This window comes from Salvelinus namaycush, chromosome 25, assembly GCF_016432855.1.
Source record: "Salvelinus namaycush isolate Seneca chromosome 25, SaNama_1.0, whole genome shotgun sequence".
In the NCBI taxonomy this organism is placed as follows: domain Eukaryota; kingdom Metazoa; phylum Chordata; class Actinopteri; order Salmoniformes; family Salmonidae; genus Salvelinus; species Salvelinus namaycush.
This window is the reverse complement of record NC_052331.1, coordinates 24,404,599-24,429,100: the sequence shown is the minus strand read 5'-3', so window position 1 is coordinate 24,429,100 and position 24,502 is coordinate 24,404,599. Positions and strand designations below refer to the sequence as shown.

At 41.3% G+C, this 24,502-nt stretch overlaps 2 protein-coding genes across 11 annotated transcripts in view; both read left to right on the top strand.

Moving 5' to 3' along the window:
• Positions 1–7,089, top strand: part of LOC120020383 (nuclear receptor coactivator 2-like) — a 67,782-nt gene extending 60,693 nt beyond the window's left edge. For 7 of the 10 annotated variants that reach the window (XM_038963989.1, XM_038963991.1, XM_038963997.1 and 4 more), the window contains one exon: positions 5,489–7,089. In XM_038963989.1, coding sequence (XP_038819917.1) covers positions 5,489–5,515 — 27 coding nt within the window. In that variant the 3' untranslated portion in view covers positions 5,516–7,089. Of the gene's footprint in view, positions 1–4,635 lie in introns of all 10 variants that reach the window. The other 3 variants (XM_038963995.1, XM_038963993.1, XM_038963994.1) reach the window with 2 other exon arrangements.
• A 2,161-nt stretch (positions 7,090–9,250) lies between these two features.
• LOC120020559 (solute carrier organic anion transporter family member 5A1-like) overlaps positions 9,251–24,502 on the top strand; it is a 28,335-nt gene continuing 13,083 nt past the window's right edge. The window contains exons 1-2 of the mRNA XM_038964264.1: positions 9,251–9,413; positions 11,247–12,652. Coding sequence (XP_038820192.1) covers positions 11,668–12,652 — 985 coding nt within the window. The 5' untranslated portion in view covers positions 9,251–9,413; positions 11,247–11,667. The remainder of the gene's footprint in view (positions 9,414–11,246; positions 12,653–24,502) is intronic.

Sequence of the window (24,502 nt, the reverse complement as noted above, 5' to 3'; positions counted from 1 at the left end):
TCAATAATGGCTGTTGATGCCAAAAAGGCTTTCGACTGTCTTGAATGGCCTTTTCTATTCAAAGCTTTCAACTTTCCATCTGAAATAATATATTTAATAAAAACATTGTATAATTGTCCCTAAGCAAAAATATACACAAATACAGTTGAAGTCGGAAGTTTACATACATGCACTTAGGTTTGAGTCATTAACTCGTTATCAACCACTCCACAAATTTCTTGTTAACAAACTATAGCTTTGGCAAGTCGGTTAGGACATCTACTTTGTGCATGACAGAAGTCATTTTTCCAACAATTGTTTACAGACTACAGATTATTTCACCTATAATTCACTGTATCACAATTCCAGTGGGTCAGAAGTTTACATACACAAGTTGACTGTGCCTGGGCCTCCCGGGTGGCGCAGTGGTCTAAGGCACTTCATCACCAGAGATTCTGGGTTTGAGCCCAGGCTCTGTCGCAGCCGGCCGCGACCGGGAGGTCCATGGGGCGTCACACAATTGGCCCAGCGTCATCCGGGTTAGGGAGGGTTTGGCCGGTAGGGATATCCTTGTCTCATCGCGCACTAGCGACTCCTGTGGCAGGCCGGGCGCAGTGCACACTGACCAGGTCGCCAGGTGTACAGTGTTTCCTCTGACACATTGGTGCGGCTGGCTTCCGGGTTGGATGTGCATTGTGTCAAGAAGCAGTGCGGTTGGGTTGTGTTTCAGAGGACGCATGGCTCTCGACCTTCGCCTCTCCCGAGTCCTTACGGGAGTTGCAGCGATGAGACAAGACTAACTACTACCTATTGGATACCACAAAATTGGAGAGAAAAAAGGGCAAAAAAAAAAGTTTGCTGCCTTTAAACAGCTTGGAAAATTACAGAAAATTATGTCATGGCTTTAAAAGCTTCTGATAGGCTAATTTACATCATTTGAGTCAATTGGAGGTGTACCTGTGGATGTATTTCAAGGCCTACCTTCAAACTCAGTGCCTCTTTGCTTGACATCATGGGAATATCAAAAGAAATCAGCCAAGACCTCAGCAAAAAAATTGTAGACCTTCACAAGTCTGGTTCATCCTCGGGAACAATTTCCAAATACCTGAAGGTACCACTATCATCTGTACGAACAATAGTATGCAAGTATAAACACCATGGGACCACGCAGCCGTCATACCGCTCAGGAAGGAGACGCGTTCGGTCTCCTAGAGATGAACGAACTTTGGTGCAAAAAGTGCAAATCAATCCCAGAACAACAGCAAAGGACCTTGTGAAGATGCTGGAGGAAACAGGTACAAAAATATCTATATCCACAGTAAAACGAGTCCTATATCGACATAACCTGAAAGGCCGCTCAGCCAGGAAGAAGCCACTGCTCCAAAACCGCCATAAAAAAGCCAGACTACGGTTTGCAACTGCACATGGGGACAAAGATTGTACTTTTTGGAGAAATGTCCTCTGGTCTGATGAAACAAAAATAGAACTGTTTGGCCATAATGACCATCGTTATGTTTGGAGGAAAAAGGGGGATGCTTGCAAGCCGAAGAACACCCTCCCAACCGTGAAGCACGGGGGTGGCAGCATCATGTTGTGGGGGTGCTTTGCTGCAGGAGGGACTGGTGCACTTCACAAAATAGATGGCATCATGAGAAGGGGAAATTATGTGGATATATTGAAGCAACATCTCAAGACATCAGTCAGGAAGTTAAAGCTGGTTGCAAATGGGTCTTCCAAATGGACAATGACCCCAAGCATACTTCCGAAGCTGTGGCAAAATGGCTTAACCTCTCTGCGCTACGGATCCCTTTAGCGGGATCATTTTCCTAAACAACCGCTGAATTGCAGGGCGCCAAATATTACTCAAAATATTTATAATCATGCAATCACAAGTGAAATATACCTAAACACAGCTTAGCTTGTTGTTAAGCCACCTATCGTGTCAGATTTTGAAAATATGCTTTACAGCGAAAGCAATCCAAGCTTTTGTGAGTGTATCAATCAATGCTAGAACAACTAGCCCCAAATTAGCATGGTCACGAAAGTCAGAAAAGCTTACCTTTGATAATCTTCGGATGTTTGCACTCACGAGACTCCCAGTTACACAATAAATGTTATTTTTGTTCGATAAATATTACTTTTATAACAAAAAAACGCCATTTGGGTTGCGCGTTATGTTCAGAAAACCACAGCCTCGTTCCGTTCGACGAAAATTACAAAAAGTATCCGTAATGTTCGTAGAAACATGTCAAATGTTTTTTATAATCAATCCTCAGGTTGTTTTTAACAAACATAATCGATAATATTTCAACCGGACCGTAACCTATTCAATAAAAGAGAGAAAGAAAATGGAGAGCTACCCCTCTCGTGCGCAGGAACTAATCAAAGGACACCTGACTAGTTTAGAAAAATCTCGCTAATTTTTCAAAATAAAAGCCTGAAACTATGTCTAAAGCCTGGTCACAGCCTGAGGAAGCCATTGGAAAAGGAATCTGGTTGATACCCCTTTAAATGGAAGAAAGACGGGCAATGAAACACAGAGTTTTAAAAGAAAAATCACTTCCGGGTTAGATTTCCTCAGGTTTTCGCCTGCAAAATCAGTTTTGTTATACTCAGACAATATTTTGACAGTTTTGTAAACTTTGGAGTGTTTCCTATCCTAATCTGTATATTATATGCATATTCTACGATCTTGACCTGAGAAATAGTCCGTTTACCTTGGGAACGTTATTCAAAAATAAAATAAAATAAATCTGACCCCTAGCGTCAAGAAGTTAAGGACAACAAAGTCAAGGTATTGGAGTGGCCATCACAAAGCCCTGACCTCAATCCCATAGAAAATGTGTGGGCAGAACTGAAAAAGCGTGTGCGAGCAAGGAGGCCTACAATCCTGACTGTTACACCAGCTCTGTCAGGAGGAATGGGCCAAAATTCACCCAACTTATTATGGGAAGCTTGTTGGAAGGCTACCCGAAACGTTTGACTCAAGTTAAACGCAATGCTACCAAATACTAATTGAGTGTATGTAAACTTCTGACCCACTAGGAATGTGATGAAAGAAATAAATAAATAATTCTCTCTACTATTATTCTGACATTTCACATTAAAATAAAGTGGTGATCCTAACTGACCTAAGACAGGGAATTTTTACTAGGATTAAATGTCAGGAATTGTGAAACTGAGTTTAAATGTATTTGGCTAAGGTGTATGTAAACTTCCGACTTCAACTGTAATACATTATCTGATTAAATTGCTTTAGAATTGGGCACGACAGGGATGTCCCCTCTCCCCCCTCCTATTTGCACTGGCAATTGAACCGCTTCTTAAATCTAAGGGTGGTTTTAACCTTCCAGACTTGGAATTGTATCAACTTGCTACCCAAAGCTTTTACTTACGGCATATAGTTAAATTCACTAAAGAGGAACAATGGGTACATATTGAAGATGTGCACGCTCATCCCCAGAATATTTTTACGTGTCTATTTTCAAAGGATAAAGCTAAGAACATTAACAACTTCATAGTTAAGAACACTACAACAATATGAAACGTATTCTACAAGAACCAATATCACTCTCTAAAACCACATCCTTATGAAACAATCCTTGGATAACCTTTCAGAATTCACAGATAAATTGGTCCACATGGAAAAACTAAAGGTATATCAACCGTAAATGACTTGGTAACAGGAAATACACTGAACAAAAATATAAATGCAACATTTTCAAAGATTTACTGAGTTACAGTTCCTGTAAGGAAGTCAGTCAGTCAATATAAATAAATAAATTAGGCCCTTATCTATGGATTTCACATGACTGAGCAGGGGCTGGGCTGGCCTGGGAGGGCATAGGCCAACCCACTTGGGAGCCAGGCCCACCCATTGGGGAGCCAGGGCCCAGCCAATCAGAATTAGTTTTTCTGCACAAAGGGCTTTATTATGGGGTATTGTGTGTAGATTGCTGAGGAAATTGTTTTATTTAATCCATTTTAGAATAAAGCTGAAACGAAACAAAATGTGGGAAAAGTCAAGCGGTCTGATTTTCTTTCCAAAGGCACTGTATAAGGAATAGGGTACCGTTTGGGAGGCAGCTGTAGTGTGGTGATGTAGTGGAACATCAAACAAGTCTTTGGGTGTTCCTACTACCACAGGTGAATCATGATAATGCCTTGAGATGAAGGGATAGCATCATTCTAGACCAGTTGGCTGGAATTGACATGTTAACACAAAGTGACGCAACTCCAGTGAGTAACGTTTCATCTTCTGTTGTTGTCTGCCCAACATTAGGGATTAGTGTATTTAAAAACGTTTACACATCAAAACAGACAGCACCGATTTGTCAATGAGGGCCTTCTTCCCATGTCCTTATAATCCCCTGTGTCTCTTTTAGAATGTTGTCAGTCGTATTTCACTAAATTCTGCCCTTTTGTCCCCCACAATGAAATCGGGTGGGAGACTGGATCTGTCTCTGTCCGGTCCTATGTTAGTTAGATGTGATATCTGACACCACTGGCCCGATTTTGACTAAACTTGGGTGAATGATGTGTCTTGCCATAGAGATCTGGCATTTACAATATTACACTGATTGGCCTAAGGGGGGCAGTATAGTAATCAACTGAAATGTTGCCTTGTTTAAATCAAAGAAACATTTTCTTTTTCAGAACTATTGCTGACCCCGGTCTATTGTTGGACAACACGGTTTACAAAAGGTCAACACCCAATGAAAACACTGGCATCCAACCAACCAACTGCTCCTGCAGTTCTCCCTGAACCAACCAACTGCATTCACCTTAGTGTGACTTAGGTCCTTCACAAATAGGCTACACGCAGACACACACACACACACACCGACACTTGCACAGACACTTGCACACACACGCCCACGTATGTATGTGTGTATATATATATATATAATGGACTCATACTCACACAATATAGAAGCAAAACTGATCCTGTCAGCAGGCATCTGGTCAGATAAATGTATTCATTTCAGGGGATAGAACGCAGACTATGGCTCCCCTCAAATGCTCTCTACTCCTCTTTTTAGGTATTTTCTTAATAACAATATTTTATTTGTCTGATCGTTTCTTTGTATGCACAGGTGTGAGACAAAATTATATCACATGATTTCAAAAATTAAACAAGTGATATTAGAAATGGTTTGAAGAGCATAAACTATACAATGATGTTGATTTTGAATGGTTACATTGTAAAGCCTGACTAAAGTAGTCACTTGAAAGGTTTATAAAATAAATGTTTTACAGGTATTTATTGTTTTTAAACTTGAGAAACTTTCTTTGTATGAAACTGTAAAAAGGGGGCAAGGGTTAAGTTTCTTAACAAGTATCCCTTAATGGTACCTTAGTGTCTATTTGAATTACATATTTTAGGTCCTGTAGTTTCAGATGAAATTGTCAAATGAATCCCCCTGCTGCGATATGTATGAAGGTGAATGTTCATAGTTTGTATATATTACAGTATAGATTAATTAAGATGTTTTTTTTTTCTCTCTAGCCTGGTGTTACGACCACTGAAATATGACTTCACAGTCATACCGTTTGTGTTGGATTAACTAACAAAGGACTGTTTATCAGGGTTTCAACCAATTTGCGTAAGGATTTTTCCTTGCACTTCACCTCGACCTCATTACAATGAAAGGAATGGACAGACCTACCAACAGGCATAACTGAATACTTTAGGGTGCTCTGACTGTGCTGATTTTGTGTGCTGCCCTATAAAAAAGCTGGAAGTGTAAAATGAACAGGTAATATGTATTTTTCAAGCCATATTCCTGTACTATTCCCATTTTTGTTTATCGTCTGTAAGCACATAGCAAATATGAACTCATAGAATTTATTTTAAAAAATTGTAGAATGTGAAAATTCCAAATTGTCTGCAAACACTGAAATGAAGTTGGGCTCACATAATCAAGTGTTTAAAAATGTGTGGCCAGAAAATATCTATTTTGTAGGTTTGCACTGGTTATTATGATGTCACTCTGACGATGCAAAGGATATTTAATTTTTTGTGTGATGGCCAATTTCTCCCAATTAATTACAAATTTTCCTAAACAAGGCATTATTAAAGAGTTCAGCAAAGTTTGAAGATTAGGATGCTCTGATATATATATATATATATATATATATATATATATTCAAGAAAAGTAATTCTAGAACGATGCACTGCTCTCATTGCAAATCCAAAGATGTTATTACTACCTTTTAAAATAAACTTAAGCCATGAAGTGTTACTGTGTTAACAGCCTTTTGTAAGGCATGCATTTTGGCAATCATGATGACAAGTTTTAAGGAAAGAGTTTGCATACAAATATAACTCACAAAGTTTGGTTGAATTGAATTGCTTTTTGTCTTCAATTCTGACTGATCAAGACATTTATTTTGTAAAATGTGTTATTAATTTATAGTTTGCTATTTGATCAATTGGTAAATATTACATGCAAGTACCTTAACATGCTAAAGACCTAGCATAATGCCTTAGATCTGTTTTTCTGTCATGTGTATTGCTGTGAAGTTGAAAGTTGTATCATATATGTATAGTGAAGTGACAATACTGAAGAGTGCATTGTTACTCAGTGGCCGTAACTGAAGTGGCACCCTATTCACTATATATAGTGCACTACTTTTGAGCAGGGCCTCTAGGGAATATAGGGAATAGGGTGCCATTTCAGACGCAGACAATGTACTTGTGCTATGGTTAGACTACTACACCCCTGTTTTTTTCTTTCAGTTGGTTTTCAGATTTTTCTTTCCCCCACATTTTATTTGTGATCAGTGGGTTTTATTATTATTATTTGTACAATTGTTTCATATTTTGACTTTAAGATGAGTATGTAAACAATGGTAAATCAAAGCAATATTGTAAAACATGAGTTTTTGTGTAGAAAGCTCAGTGTTGCAGTTCAGAGATGTTTTTCGAGGTGTGATGTTCATATTAAATATCACTGTTCACCTGCATCAATGTTTATCCAGAGTGGGAGCATTTATGTAAAAAGTTTTATTTACACCTTATGCAAGCTGTTGACTAATATTGCATTTGCCAATGCTGCTTGCTAATTTATGATTTGTCATTGTAAATAAATTATTTTTTATTGTTGATTGACGTGTAATTACTGATTGACTTGGTCTACAATTCATGTCACTGTCCCATAAAAGACACATGGTTGACAGTTTGGTAAGACATTTAACTAAGGTTTCCAGAATGTAATTATTCAGTTGTACACGGAACCACATAAAACTGAATTGTAATAAGACTGAACAAATGATAAAATCAGTTAGCCAAACGTACAACTAACTGTAAGATACTGTGCATGTGTTACATGGTATCGTTGCAACTTAATGTAAAGTTTGACAAGTTTAATATTTCCCAATAACAGTTGAAATACTACCCCAATTTAAGGTTATCATAGATCTTGAATGAATACATTTATTTGTGTTTGACATACAGTACAAGTGAAGTTTGGACACCTCAATGGTTTTAAAAAAATGTTTCTACATTGTAGAATAATAGTTTGTCTTCACTATGAAACCAAAAAAGTGTTAAACAAATCAAAATATTTTTCAAAGTAGCCACACTGCACACTCCTGGCATTCTCTTAACTAGCTTCATGAGGTAGTCACCTGGAATGCTTCAACAGTCTTGACGGAGATCCCACATATGCTGAGCACTTGTTGGCTGCTTTTCCTTCACTCTGCGCTCCAACTCATCCCAAAAAGTCAGGTGATTGTGGAGGCCAGGTCATCTGATGCATCACTCTCCTTATTGGTCAAATAGCCCTTACACAGCCTGGAGGTGTGTTGGGTCATTGTCCTGTTGAAAAACAAATGATTGTCCCACTAAGCGCAAACTAGATGGGATGACGTATCGCTGCAGAATGCTGTGGTAGCCATGCTGGTTACGTGTGCCTTGAATTCTAAATAAATCGCTGACAGTGTCACCAGCAAACCACCATCACACCACCTCCTCCACGCTTCACGGTGGGAACCACACATGCATGCGGAGATCATCCGTTCACCTACTCTGCGTCTCACAAAGACACGGCGGTTGGAACCAAAAATTTGGATTCATCAGACCAAAGGACAGATTTCCACCAGTCTAATGTCCATTGCTCGTGTTTCTTGGCCCAAGCAAGTCTCTTCTTACTGGTGTGGTTTCTTCGCAGCAATTTGACCATTTGGGCTGCAATCTGAGGTGCTGATTAGCTGATTTCTGAGGCTGGTAACTACTGCAGAGGGTAAATTCATTAGAGGTAACTCTGGGTCTTCCTTTCCTGTGGCCGTCCTCATGAGAGCCAGTTTCATCATAGCGCTTGACGGTTTTTGCGACTGCAGTTTAAGAAACTTTCAAAGTTCTTGAAATGTTCTGTATTGACTGACCTTAATGTCTTAAAGTAATGATGGACTGTCGTTTCTCTTTGCTGATTTGAGCTGTTCTTGCCATAATATGGACTTGGTCTTTTACCAAATAGGGCTGTCTTCTGTATACCAACCCTACCTTGTCACAACTGATTGGCTCAAACGCATTAAGAAGGAAAGAAATTCCACAAATTAACTTTTAACAAGGCACACCTGTTAATTGAGATGCATTCCAGGTGACTACCTCATGAAGCTGGTTGAGAGAATGCCAAGAGTGGGGTGGCGACTTTGAAGAATCTCATCTAAAATATATTTTGATTTTTTTAAAACACTTTTTTGGTTACTACATGATTCCATATGTGTTATTTCATAGTTTTGATGCCTTCACTATTATTCTACAATGTAGAAAATAGTAAAAATAAAGAAAAACCCTTGACTGAGTAGCTGTCTCCAAACTTTTGACTGGTACTGTACATCACCACATGGTTGGGCCATCCGAGCACAGATACCCAACAAAACTAAGTATTACTTTAAAGTATTTTTAATTTACACCACTGGAAATGACCTGCCATCCAGTAAAGCTGGTAAATGCTACTATATCAGTATTTTTTTTTAATTGTACGAAGTGAACATGTTTCCGAATGCAACAAAGTCACGCATGAACTGAGAGGATGTTTTCACTGGCAGGTGCCAGATGCAGGAGCAAACCGACAAGTGATCACAAGTCTGCAGTGACCATTAACAGCTGTATGGTCAAGTACTGGGCTTTGTACAATAAGCTGATTCTAGATCGGTTTTTAGGGGCAAGTCCCCCCTCTCCCTCCCGACGACACTTCCGCCCCAGTAAAATCGAACCAATAAGGTGGCTCACTCAGTCGGACGCTGCAGAAGCCTATAACCTGGGTTGTGGTAAACATCTTAGATGGTCTTCAGTGAGAGGGTTATAATGTACAGCTTTCTACGGTATAGGATGACGATGGTTTTATCTGGTGCAATTTGATAACGGCCGTCAAATGGGATTTTCGTAGGAATTAAGGGCCCTGATATTGCTTAAAATCGTCAGGTTGGTAAGTAAAATGTGTTAGCCAACGTTAAATGTTTTCATTCATAGCTACAACGCGAGCTACAAGCCTGCCACCAGCAGATCATCAGCCGTTCACCCGAGCTAGCCGCGGTTTTAGTTAGTTAGCGTAACGGTAGGCTATGCCTACTCTGAGGGGATTGTAATTGAAAACAGGTTCACGTCGGTAAATCCTAACTAGCCGGTCACCGTTTTTTAGTAACATGTCCGTTTTTATTCAATGTCAAGACTGGTTTAATTAGTTCGTCTTCATGTCTAGGTACTGGTAGTTCCAGTACCTAACTACTCGTTAACGTTGCCTTTGGAGAAGCCAAGGGTTTACAGTTTACCCTGCTCTGGGTTCTCAGCTGGACGTATCGACCACAGCTGGCTATAGCTAAAGATTGTTACACCAGATAATGTGATTTAAGAAATATTTTTGCTATCCATTACTGGGAGTTACAGGTTACTGTTTGGTGTAACAGATCAATTTCGACCAACCTTAATTTGGCGATGCTAGCTATCTTCGTTCTCGATTTGGCCAAACATGTAACGTTATCTAAAACGTCCGTGTCCAATTGCCAGTGGTGTTTGAATTTAGAAAATGCTCCATTATTAAAGTAAAAATAATTGTTTTGTTCAATAAAGAAACCCTACAATGTGTACGCTGCTATCTTGTCTTTAAAATATTTTCTCGTTCTATTTAGACAGGTAAGTGTCATAATGACATGCCGCACTTTGGGGTTTGTCTCTATCAATGAGAGATTTTAGTCTATCTGGACCGGGTTACCCCGTTGGGAGGAGTTTGGAGCGGGTGAAAAGTGATTTGCATTAGTTTTGGAACTGAGCAGACTCCCGGCGTGAGCCAGGTCCCCCGCTCTGGCGATGGCGAAGTTGACTCAAAACAAAAGCGATGTAATTATGCACGTGAAGTGATAAGCAGGATTCTGCCTTTTCACATCCAGAAATGATTGCTTTTGATATATAACGCTTTATCTGCCTTCCCAATGAAAATGTATGTTTCTGGATGATCACCATGCTGCCTTGTTGACAACATGTCCGATTGGTGTAGATTTACTGTTTGATTTGAGATGGGCGCGCCTCTCCTCTTTCGCCCAATGACGTTACGGGCCATTGCCCTGTTCAACCGGGGCCAGCGTAATAGAACTCACTCAATATTTAAAATGGACAAGATGGCGGTGTACACATTGTTGGATTACTAAATGAAGCAAAACAATTATTTTAACGGAGCATTTTCTAAATTCAAACGCACCACCTGTAACATTTTAGAAAATGAATGTTTGGCCTAATCGAGAATAAAGATGGTATCGTTAAGGTTGGTTAAAAAAAAAGATCTGCAACACTAAACGGTACCTAACCTGTAACTCTCAGTAATCGATACAAAAAAATATTTGGTTCAATCACATTATCTGGTGTAGCTAATCTGGCTCCATGTGAACTACAATCCCGACACTCTGTTTTAACGTTTATAAACGTCAATGATCCTCACTTGCGATATGGTTTTGGAAACATAAACATATTTTCACATCAAAATAATTTCACAAATGCAAAATATACACTTGCTATATACGGTTTCATTTACAACACTATTCTGGCGTTTTCCTTTCGTTACTCATCGATGTTCAGAGACGCTTTGATGGCTAATTAGAACAGGTGGTTGGTTGTCCTCTGTAAACAAGTGCTGTAACATGAAAAAAAATGGCAGTGTGGGAACCCTAATCCTATACAGTTTGACAATGATGACATCTAACTAGAGGGTATGGAGGGAGGTGAAAACATTCAATATGTGTGAAATGTATCTTTTTTTTCTTAATTGAAGGTGATAACAAGGGAACCATGTCAACACCACTGTCTGCCATTTTCTTTCTGCTTGACTCAAAACACCAACATCCTCCACCACCTGCCAAGTAGTGATGGTGAGATCCTGCAGCATATCTAGCTAGCTGACTGCATGAGAGTCAACGAAACTAGCGGCCTCGAGCTCAGAATCACATGCTGGCAGAGCACAAGTGTTTGCGAGATAAACAGAGGCAGTGCTGCTTACAGCAACACTGATAAGCCAATGCAGAAACCATATGCCCATATTTTCTCAATTTTATTGGGCCTGGCTTGCAGCCTGAATCTTATTTTTTTACTGGATGAAATGTGTATATTATAGTGTAAGTGGTGTCAGAAATGCAGTGATTGGACTTTTAAACCTACACTTGTGAAATCAGCCAGCTCAACAACCACAAAACACAATGGCTTCCGGTGACCACAAAGAGACCGGGAATGAACTGTCAGAACACCTTCAAATGGATCATGAGTTGAGTCAAAATCAGGACCCTGCTGGGACTAACTTCAAGTCCAAAAGTTTGCCCTCTCTGAATGACTCAGGCCAGCAAAGCAAGGCCTTGTTGACTAAGTCTATGCAGCAACAGGTGTCAATAACGGAGGACAAGAGTACTGAATTCATCCAACTCCCACAGAGGATCAACCTGAACCAACCTTTACCTGAATCCCCCACCAGGACTAATGTTAACTATTCCCCTTCCAGGTCTAGTGTGGTGGGGATGAGTCGTTCAATTAACACAGAGACGCAGGTCAGCAAACCCAGGTGTAAAAATCCTACGAGGCAAGGCTTCATTGCCTCGAGACTACCCCTGATGCGTTTACCCACTAGGAAATACATGAGTGTGATTCTCGAAGACTCACGCTGTTTTTTATGCTGCATGTGCTACCTGACATTTTTCCAGTCACTGATGGTGTCTGGCTACCTTAGCAGTGTAATCACCACCATAGAGAAGAGGTACAGCCTCCGGAGCTCTGAGTCTGGTCTGCTCGTCAGCTGCTTTGACATAGGTAGTCTGCTGGTGGTGGTTTTCATCAGTTACTTCGGAGGCCGAGGGCAGAGGCCCAGATGGTTGGCCGTGGGTGCAGTGTTTATAGCCGTCGGAGCAGCACTCTTCTCCTTGCCTCACTTCATCTCCCCTCCGTACCAAATCCTGGAGGTGAACTCATCACGGGGCAATGAAGGACTGTGTATGAACAACAACGGCAGTGGCAAGGACTTCCTGGATTTGTCCTCCTGCCCCAGAGACCAAGAGGGTAATGAACACAACCTGTACGTGGCCCTATTCATCATAGCACAGATCCTGGTGGGTATGGGGTCAACGCCCATCTACACCCTGGGACCCACCTACCTGGACGACAACGTCAAGAAAGAGAACGCCTCACTTTATCTTGGTAAGTAACTGTGTGTCTGTCATGGGGTTTGAAAGATGTGAAGATTACACAAACCAAAGTTAATAAACTACTATGACATAAAGGAAGGTAGCTCAGCTAGCAAATGTGTATTGATCTGGCCCAGGGCTCCAGACCAATGTTTTCAGCTAGTGGCACTGGTACCACTACGTTTTTCAGTTGGTTGCAGCATCCTGTGATTTGGTTGTATCATGCAATAGAAAAGTATCATCTTATAAAACTTTTTAGGATCAATTTACTTGTCTGAAAGCTCAAGTCACTTGTCGCCCCCCCCCCACACCCTAAAAAATGGTCTGTAACAGCATGAAAATTGTTGGTTGACGGAAGTAACCACTTCACAAAATAACATTCATAAATCAGCTGCTCAACAGGACCTTGATAAGCAGACTTGTGTTTGATGAGCAGGGTTGGATCAAAGCCTGCACACCCAGTAGCTCTCCAGATGGTGGGTTGACGGATTACGTGTTTTATACAGTAGCCCATCAGTGCAGTTAAGTACCTTGCTCAAGGCCACAACGGCAGGAGATATAATTCATGGTATCAGAGACCAGGAGCCATCCATCGTCCAGTGATAATAATGATATATATTTTTTTTTTTACAATGTGTTTGAGCAGGGCTGGAGCAAAAGCCTGCACACCCAGTAGCTCTCCTGGAGAATGGTTTTCCACCCTGCAGCATTACAATCACAACCAAATACTTGTTATGTCTTTATGAAATAATTCACTCATTCAATGGACCAGGGATCAAATGGCTGAGGTGGGCGGTGTAGCTAATGACTAACACATGTTTGTCTTTTTGTAAGGCTAAAATGTTCAGGGTAGATCTTGACAGCATAGTTACTTGTAAATTAGGCTTTTCTAAGATTTTATTTTTTACTTTGTCAGAATTACTTGGCCAATATTGAATGGAGGAGAATCCTAGCTTAGCAACGGTGTCAGAATTATTTCTGACCACCTAATTTTGAGCTTTTGAGACTGTTCTATTACTGGAGTAGGCAGCATTGGTTTCATCAACTGTGCACCTGTACCAACTGGCCATTTGCAGTTATTCTCGAGTACTGGTGGAAAGGTATTTTAAGACATGGCAATGACATTAATGCATGCTAAATAGTTAACTAGCAAGATTACCGGCCAAACTACACAATGTTTTGAATTGGCTATCTAGTTAGTCTGTTGTGCAGTATATCGTTATTTTACCTGCTGTGCAATGTCTCCTCTTTCTCAACGGCCCACTGGCACATACACAGGTGATGCACACACTGCTGACCCAAAATGTGCTTTAACTGAGCAAATAATTCACTAACGAGCAATGTATATCAACAAATGTGCGCACACACTAGGCTTGCTTTGAACTCCAACGTGTCTCACGACTGCATGGTTGAAAGACTACTCATGCCTGCCAATGCAGAACTACAATTATGCTCCGATGCCCTCTGCAGTGATTGGAAGGACAGTGCCCAACACATCGCATCCGGAGGACGCTTAGATCCAATTCTGATCGGAATAGCCTGATTCTTTGATATTGTGATTATTGCATGAACTTTGTTTTTTACTTGTCCATTCGGACAGCTTAAATCTACTTGTCCAACAATTTTTTTTCTTCTTGCAAGCCTACAAGCGTTAATGTCGAGCCCAGAGATTACTGAGATGTTATTGAGGAAATAAGTTGTTTAATCATCTTTTCATGTTGTGATTCAAAATATGAATATGCAACCTAATCCAGTGATTGTCATGCATTTTGGGTAGACAGTTATGCTATTGTTATATTTTACTGTTAAAATAGAGCTCCAGAATTAGTCTAGGCAGCCGCTAGTGGGCACTAGATCTCCAGTATTGTCTAGGCTTAATGTGCTCAGCTGGTAATACACGTGTCTCCAACGACTGGTTCGTACATAACATCCAACATGAAGGCTACAAAGGTATGGGTTTCCGCAACTAGCTTTAATGGCGTGCCGCCGGAAAAAAACGGGAAAAATGTGCGTACTGTCTTAACCACATTTTCCTGCTGTTGCGCACTGCGTTCAGCCAGTCAGGTTGCAGCAGTCTGTTTACCTCTGCTGAATGCTGGGCGCAACATCACAAAGTAGCATTAGCCATTCTAGCTGCCTTTCCACCTGCCTCTGCCTATACACAAGGCCTTACAATACACATTTGTCTACTATGAAATTAGCTACTTAAATGGTTTTTTTTGCCCCTTTTTCTCCCCAATTTCGTGGTATCCAATTGGTAGTTAGTCTTGTATCATCGCTGCAACTCCCGTACGGACTCGGGAGAGACGAAGGCCGAGAGCCATGCGTCCTCCGAAACACGACCCAACCAATCCGCACTGCTTCTTGACAGAATCCCCACTTAACCCGGAAGCCAACCACACCAATATGTCGGAGGAAACACCGTACACCTGGCGACCGTGTCATCAGGGACAAGGACATCCCTGCTGGCCAAATCTTCCCCTAACCCGGACGATGCTGGGCCAATTGTGTGCCGCCCCATGGGTCTGCCGGTCATGGCTGGCTGCAACAGAGCCTGGATTCGAACCAGGATCTCTAGTGGCACAGCTAGCAACTGCGCTGCAGTGCCTTAGACCACTGCGCCACTCGGGAAGCCCGGCTGCTTAAACTTTGACTTCAGTTATTCAATCAATCCTTGTTCCTTTCAACTGTCGTCCTAGATCTTCTCCTTCCAGTGCTCTGAAACAATGTGAACTCATTAAGACCTTAACACTGAAAATAAAAGAATAGTTATGAAACAGGCTTGTATTCTGTGGTGGCCTGGTGCCTGCCTCCATTACACTCAAAGAAAAAAACCTACACAAAGGGATTAGCTCCTAGGATGTGTCCCAAATGGCACCGTATTTAAAAATATATATATATATAGTGCACTACTTTTGACCAGAGACTTTTAGGGTGCCAATTGGGACACAGCCCCATAGTCGCCTTTCTTCTCCTCGACCCTGTCTCTAATGATGTTCTTGTGGAAGGCCAGTTCACAAAAGACTTGGTGCTTTGATCATGCGGTCTGTCTTTTGGTGCCAACCAGCAGTATGGTGGCTGGTTATGCATTGGCCAGGATGTGAGGGGATGGCCCATCAGGACCCACCCGCCTGGCTGGAACACACTGTATCAAATGACACCCATCAGGGCTCTGGTCTAAAGTAGTGCACTACATAGGGAATGGGGTGTCATTTGAGACAGCCTAGAGTGGACAACACTAATGGTACTTGACAGATCTCTGATCAGTATAGCCACAGACAGTTACTCTGTGAGGACAGGACGTGACTGTTGGGTAATATAGCAACGGTTTATTAATTGAATGTTCATGGAGTTCCAGGAAGAGCCATTTATAAACTTTGGAAATGAGAGAATGGACCTATAGTTAGTCCAAAAAAGGCTAGATAACCAATGTTCTTTACCAGATTAAGAGGGTGCCTGCAGTATCCTATAATCTGAGATTGTATACACAGTGTATATATAATTTTAGATTTTGTTGCTACTAGAGTTATTACGTAGGTAAGGTTGTTATGAGGAGTGTGGACATGTCTGACCAACAAAATGCAACATTTTCTGCGACTGCACTACTAATAATATAAGAACAAGAACGGGTGGACTGACATCATCCTGAAACAAAATATTATTTTATTCTGAGTGTTATGTTATTTAGAGGCACATGTTGAAACAGACCCAAAAAGAGGGGGTGTTCCATGAGAGATGAGTACTGGGGGGGAAAAAATAGGTCCGTGTTATCATTAGACAGAATAAAAGATATTGCCTCTCAGCACCGTCAATAGATGCATGGCAATTCAAGTAGACCTAATACAGTAAGAAAACATATATATTTCACATACAGTGCCTAGTGAAAGTCTATGCACCCATTGCACAGGTTTTTAGACACATTTTACTGCCTTAAAATTAATGTTATTATAAAATGGGATTAAGTTGGATTTTTCCCCCTACCAATCTAAACAACCTGCTCCACATTTTCACAGTGAAAGAGAAATGATCAAACATTTTCTAAATGTATAAAAATGAAGATTTCTTGATTGCCTATGTCTTCCCACCCCAGAGATAATACTTGGTGGAAGGACTTTTTGGTAGCAATTACAGCTGTGAATCCATTTGAATAAGATTCTGTCGACTGCACAACTCTTAGGGCGACATGCACTGAGTTTAGGAATATATTAGGAACACGGTCCTAATATTGAGTTGCACTCACGTTTTCCCTCAGAACAGCCTCAATTCATCGGGGCATAGACTACAAGGTGTCGAAAGAATTCCACAGGGATGCTGGACCATGTTGGCTCCAATGCTTCCCACATTTCTGTCAAATTGACTAGATGGCCTTTGGGTGGTGGACCATTCTTGATACACACGGGAAACTGTTGAGTGTGAAACCCAGCAGCATTGCAGTTCTTGACACACTCAAACCGGTGCGCCTGGCACCTACTACCATACCCTGTTCAAAGGCACAAATATTTTTTTTGCCCATTCACCCTCAATGAATCCATGTCTAAATTGTCTCAACTAAGGCTTAAAAATCTTGTAACCTGTCTCCTCCCCTTTATCTACACTGATTTGAAGGTGATATCAATAACAGGCGGACTACACCGCTCGGGTCGCGTGCGTTGCAAAATAAATTTAGAAATCTATATTATTCAATTATTGCACCCACACTGCTCGCGCGCCAACGAGTGTCTGCGTTGTCACGGGCTAAAATAGAAGTCAGTTCTATTTGTGATGCAGATCGCGCTGCAAGTCCTGTCTCTCGCATCTCCTCATTGGTTATACCCACGTGGGTGACTGAAAGATGAACGAGGTCAGTGGTGGTAATGCACCTAATTTATAAAAGTTGCCAATCGCAATAAAGTCAAGAGAAGAAAAGGCCTGGAAGGAGGAAAGATGACTAGAAACGATTCGGTTGACTGTTTTATGTATGGATTAATTGTCAGAGTAGAGGACCTTGTGCATTTCAGGTAAAATAACAACTCAATGTTTATATCCCAAGACAAATTAGCTAGCAAGTGCAAGCTAGGTAGCTAAATTGCCATAAATGTTTAATGCTTTTTGACTTGTCCCCAAATTAATGTAATTGGTTCAGAGTTTGTTTTGATATTTTAACCTACGTGTCGTAATCGCGTTTGGTGTGTGGGGGGACAAAATATATTTATGCAAGATGGCGCACGCGTGCCACCGGTTTGGGTTCCGTGTAAGGGATCAAGGTGACATCAATAAGCAATCATAGCTTCCACATGGATTCACCTGGTCAGTCTGACATGGAAAGAGCATGTGTTCCTAATGTTTTATACACGTAATCCCTTTAAAAAATAAAGTTTGTCAAAATTGCTCAAGCTCAGTACATGTGGTTGGGAATGATTTTCAAGCAAACTCAACACAGGACTGAGACTGAACATTCAACACCTCTTGGAAAAACATTCTGGTGTGTCTTTGGCATTAAATGTTGTGTAGTTGTCCTGCTAAAAATAAAACTACACTGCTCAAAAAAATAAAGGGAACACTTCAACAACACAATGTAACTCCAAGTCAATCACACTTCTGTGAAATCAAACTGTCCACTTAGGAAGCAACACTGATTGACAATACATTTCACATGCTGTTGTGCAAATGGAATAGACAACAGGTGGAAATTATAGGCAATTAGCAAGACACCCCCAATAAAGGAGTGGTTCTGCAGGTGGTGACCACAGACCACTTCTCAGTTCCTATGCTTCCTGGCTGATGTTTTGGTCACTTTTGAATGCTGGCGGTGCTTTCACTCTAGTGGTAGCATGAGACGGAGTCTACAACCCACACAAGTGGCTCAGGTAGTGCAGCTCATCCAGGATGGCACATCAATGCGAGCTGTGGCAAGAAGGTTTGCTGTGTCTGTCAGCGTAGTGTCCAGAGCATGGAGGCGCTACCAGGAGACAGGCCAGTACATCAGGAGACGTGGAGGAGGCCGTAGGAGGGCAACAACCCAGCAGCAGGACCGCTACCTCCGCCTTTGTGCAAGGAGGAGCACTGCCAGAGCCCTGCAAAATGACCTCCAGCAGGCCACAAATGTACATGTGTCTGCTCAAACGGTCAGAAACAGACTCCATGAGGGTGGTATGAGGGCCTGACGTCCACAGGTGGGGGTTGTGCTTACAGCCCAACACCGTGCAGGACGTTTGGCATTTGCCAGAGAACACCAAGATTGGCAAATTCGCCACTGGCGCCCTGTGCTCTTCACAGATGAAAGCAGGTTCACACTGAGCACATGTGACAGACGTGACAGAGTCTGGAGACGCCGTGGAGAACGTTCTGCTGCCTGCAACATCCTCCAGCATGACCGGTTTGGAGGTGGGTCAGTCATGGTGTGGGGTGGCATTTCTTTGGGGGGCCGCACAGCCCTCCATGTGCTCGCCAGAGGTAGCCTGACTGCCATTAGGTACCGAGATGAGATCCTCAGACCCCTTGTGAGACCATATGCTGGTGCGGTTGGCCCTGGGTTCCTCCTAATGCAAGACAATGCTAGACCACATGTGGCTGGAGTGTGTCAGCAGTTCCTGCAAGAGGAAGGCATTGATGCTATGGACTGGCCCGCCCGTTCCCCAGACCTGAATCCAATTGAGCACATCTGGGACATCATGTCTCGCTCCATCCACCAACGCCACGTTGCACCACAGACTGTCCAGGAGTTGGCGGATGCTTTAGTCCAGGTCTGGGAGGAGATCCCTCAGGAGACCATCCGCCACCTCATCAGGAGCATGCCCAGGCGTTGTAGGGAGGTCATACAGGCACGTGGAGGCCACACACACTACTGAGCCTCATTTTGACTTGTTTTAAGGACATTACATCAAAGTTGGATCAGCCTGTAGTGTGGTTTTCCACTTTAATTTTGAGTGTGACTCCAAATCCAGACCTCCATGGGTTGATAAATTTGATTTCCATTAATTCTTGTGTGATTTTGTTGTCAGCACATTCAACTATGTAAAGAAAAAAGTATTTAATAAGAATATTTCATTCATTCAGATCTAGGATGTGTTATTTTAGTGTTCCCTTGTTCCCAGTGTATATTCCAGGTTTAGGTATTCAGATGACTGAGGCACGTTTTCAAACTTTGTACCTGGGCTTTGCTCCTTTCATATTTATTTTGACCCCTGACAAAATCCCCAATCACTGCTGGTGACGAGCATACAGTACCCACAACAATACACCGGGTTTCATTGTGTTGTGTGGTATTGGATGTAGCCCAAGCTTGTAGGTTTTTACATTTAGGCCAAAAAGTTCAGTTCTTTGCCATGTCCTGCAGTATTACTTAACAGCCTTGTTGCAGTGGATTTGGAGTGGATTTTTTTTTAAACACAGGCTTAAGTTCTTTTCACTTTGTCCTACAGGCAGGTAATTTGGAGTGCATGGATTTTTCTCCCATTTAAATCCTTGGGCAGGTTACCTAAGTGCTTTTTCAGGATGCCTAAATCCAAACAGTGAAAGAAAATTTTGGGATTGAAAAACACCTAACTTAAACAGCTAAACCCAGACATGGAGTATGTAGGAAAGATAATGTGCCTATATATATTCTTCATAATATACTATTTGAGAACTAACAAATCACCAAAATAAAATCTAGACAGTCAATGAGAATTGAAAATTCCTAAAACAATGAATTTAAGTGTTTGTTATTATGTTTGAGCAAAAAACTAAAACACAGCATTAGCCATGGCAAAATGCATAGAATTGCAGGAATTTAGCTTTAAAACAGAACATTTCTCTCAGCTCCATGCCAGAATATGTAGAACCGCAGGAAATCAGCTTTAAAAGTGCAAAAAAAAATCTCAGCTGAATAGCAAACTGTGTAGAATTGCAGGATATTAGCTTAAAAATGCAAACATCTCTACACCGTCAAGATGGGGGCCTCTAAAATGTTCTCTAAAATGTTGCCGAGCCGACCGCTCAAATTGCCACTCCCACCACCCAAGCCACTTTGATCATGTTTTTCACTTTGTAAATGTGGAGTAACTTATGTACATTGGTAGAAAAAATTATAATAATGTGAAAACTGCAAGAGGTGTGCAGACTTTCAATAGGTACTGTAGTTCTTTGAGTGCATTAGCCATCAAAGTCACGTCCGGTTTCAGTAGGCTGCTTTGTTGAGGTCAAAATGAAAAAATAAATCTAAAAAGCCTCAAAGATTTCCTACTGTTTCCAACCAAAACAGTGTGTTGCAGGGAGCTATCAGCTACAACCTATCAACAATTTAAAATCAAATTCAGCTTTCGTATCAATCCACAAATTCACCAAGAATGTTCTTTAATAAAAGATCAACATTATGAAAAGGTATGACTGTCTTTCTGTGAGGGGCATGCTGCTGACTACTCAGCATGTGGATCGGATGGCCAGCACATACCGGGAGTATGAACAGAACGCTAGGCTCTCTCTGCTGCAGCCACACTATCCGCCCGTTTCCATTGACCTGCTAGACTAGGGATAATGGAGATTCATAGATTCACAGCACCCACCAGGCAGTCTGCAGCTGGGCGTGGGTGTGGAGCAATACAGTTCAACAGAGCGCAAGGCGATGGCAAGCGACCCCCGTTCACCAACTGCTCATCTGTCCGTCACCGAGACCAGGGGAGAGTCAGAGACATGTACGGGTTTTGAACTGGTTGTAATGTACTGAGTGTGGCCAATTTATTTTCAATGGGGAACAGACTGGTGAACTAGCTTGTCATAATTACCATTAATGGGCTTTGCACCTTTCATATTTATGGTATTGCCTAATTACATGTTGTAACAGTCAGATGAAAACCTCCTCTCCAAAACAGAAAACACTGACATATTTTCCCATTAACCAAAATACAATTATGCCAATTCAGAAGCTATTTTGAATACATGTCCTTGGTCCTAGAGTCATGAACTGTTCAGATTACATTGGGGGAAGTTACTGCTTTCAATACATAAATAAATAAATAAAAAATTGGGCAAATACGGAGTTACAAGGTTTTCATCAGGCAGCGAAGATATGTTCTATGTCTCTACAGCCTTGAGTACATGAGCTCAGATGAGTGAAATTAGGTGTGTTACTGTCCTGTACTCAAAGGAGATTGATGCAGGAGTAATGGGCCAGGGCCGTACGTTACAGGAAAGTGATGCGAACCTCAACCTGGCAGCTGGACCATGTGACCTTGCTGGAGAGGGAGACACAGGCAGCAGGGACAGGCACAACTAAATGTGGGATAACTTCGTCGTCATGGCAACCTGCTGACACAGCACCGTCTTCTTACAACTTTCCAACCAACCTGCTATCTTTCCCACAGAAAAGGCCAGCCCATCACACCAACTGATAGAGAACTGCCTGTATGACCCACGTATGGTTTTACATCACAGCCTGCCAGGAGGACTCATCTTGAACAAACCTCAAAAGTCAAAGTATAGGCCTACAGTGCCTTCAGAAAGTATTCACAATCCTTGATTTAATTGTAATTTTTTTGTCAACAATCTACACAAAACTCTGTTACTGAGGTTGTAGTTTAATTCTTTTTAAATATCGGCTTAATAAGCTATGGCAAGACTTGAAAATGGATGTCTAGCAATGATCAACAACCAACTTGACAGCTGGAGCTAATATATCTTGACTACATAAATATTCAGACCCTTGAGTCAATACATGTTAAAATCCCCCTTGGCAGAGATTTCAGCAGTGAGTCTTTCTGGGTAAGTTGCTTATGAGCTTTGCACACCTGGATTGCACAATATCTGCACATTATTCTTTAAATAATTATTCAAACTATGTCAAGTTGTTTGTTGATCATTGCTAGACAGCCATTTAAGTCTTGCCATAGATTTTTAAGACTATAAGTCAAAACTATAACTTAGCCACTCAGGAACATTCAATGTCATCTTGGTAAGCAACTCCAGTGTAGATTTGGCCTTGTGTTTTAGGTTATTGTCCTGCTGAAAGGTGAATTTGTCTCGAAGTGTCTGTTGGAATGCAGACCGAACCAGGTTTTTCTCTAGGATTTTGACTGTGCTTAGCTCTATTCCGTGTCATCCTAAACAACTACCTAGTCCTTGCCGATGACAAGCATACCCATAACATGATGCAGCCACCGCCGTGCTTGAAATTATGAAGAGTGGTACTCAGTGATGTGTTGTGTTGGCTTTGCCCCAAACATAAAGCATTGTATTCAGGACAAAGGAAATTTCTTTTCCACATTTTTTTGCAGTTTTAGTGCCTTATTGCAAACAGGATGCATGTTTTGGAATGTTTTTTAAAATTCTGTACAGGCGTCCTTTTCACTGTCATTTAGGTTAGTATTGTGGAGTAACTACAATGTTTATCCATCCTCACTTTCTCCTATCACAGCCATTAAACTGTTAAAGTCACCATTGATTGGTTTCATGGTGAAATCTCTGAGCAGTTTCCTTCATCGCCGGCAAAAGAGTTAGGAAGGACACTTGTATCTTCATAGTGACTGGGTGTATTGATACACCATCCAAAGTGTAATTAATAACTTCACCATGCTCAAAGGGATATTCAATGTCTGTTTTTTAAATTACTCTATCAATAGGTAACCTTTGCAAGGCATTGGAAAACATCCCTGGTCTTTGTGGTTGAATCTGTTTAAAATTCACTGCTCGACTGAGGGACCTTACAGATAATTGTATGTGTGGGGTACAGAGATGACAGAGTTATTCAGAAATCATGTTAAAAACACTTATTGCACACAGTGAGTTCATGCAACATATTATGTAACTTGTTAAGCACATTTTTACTCCTGAACTTATTTAGGCTTGACATAAAGGGGTTGAATATTAATTTCAGCTTTTAATTAATACAATTTCTAAAAACATAATTCCACTTTGACATTATTGGGTATTGTGTGTAGACAAGTGACATCTCAATTTTTAATTCGGGCAGGAACACAACAAAATATGGAAAAAGGGGTGTAAATACTTCTTGAAGGAACTGTAGCCTCTACCCTCCCCCTTATTTCCATAGAAACCAGAGCATAATGCTCCAGGGTTTACAAGGCTAACTGAGGTGTGAAAGCACTTAGTCTGATTACACCAGCTGTGTTACAGCTGTGTTACACCAGCTCCTCCCTCCCACACTCAGAGGTGGCAGTGGTTTGCACATGTGTGAAGTCATCCGACCCAGCACGTATGCAATAAAGCTATAGGCCAGGGACCCCAACTGACGGCCCACGGGCTGAATGTGGTCAGCGGGTGATTTTATTTGGCCCCTCAAGTTATATTGTTGGACATAAGACTGTAAAAACACCATCAAATCAGCTCCAAGTGATTTTAATTTTGGACATCTGTTCCAAAGTATTCCCGCGCATGAAAGGAGATACATTTGTATACGATCACATATACTATAAGCAAGGTTTGAAATTATTAAGTTTTAGTCATATCTTTTTATGCTATTTGCAGTCTACAAATTGTTTGTAATTATGTTCTGGCCCCCTGACCATCCTCTCAAGAAAGAAATTGGCTCAGGGTTGTATCTAGTTGATGATCCCTGCTATAGTCCTACTGTTAGACATGCATGCTTCATACATCGTCAAGTACCATGAACAAATGTCAGCCTAGGCCTACAAAGTGCAATTGAAAATCACAATGGCTTCATGTACAGTGCCTAATGAATGTCTATACATCCCTTGCAGTTGTCACATTTTGCTGCCTTCGGTCTTCTGAAAAGTTAACCCTGGGATAGAGATGTATTTTTAGCGGGACAATTACATTATTTTCAATGCTATCAGCAGAATGGATTTTCCAAAAAGTGTTGAGTGTTCTTGTGTGGGTTTGAATATTGCTGTCCATCAATGATTGGAAACTCAGTAAAACAAATTCACTG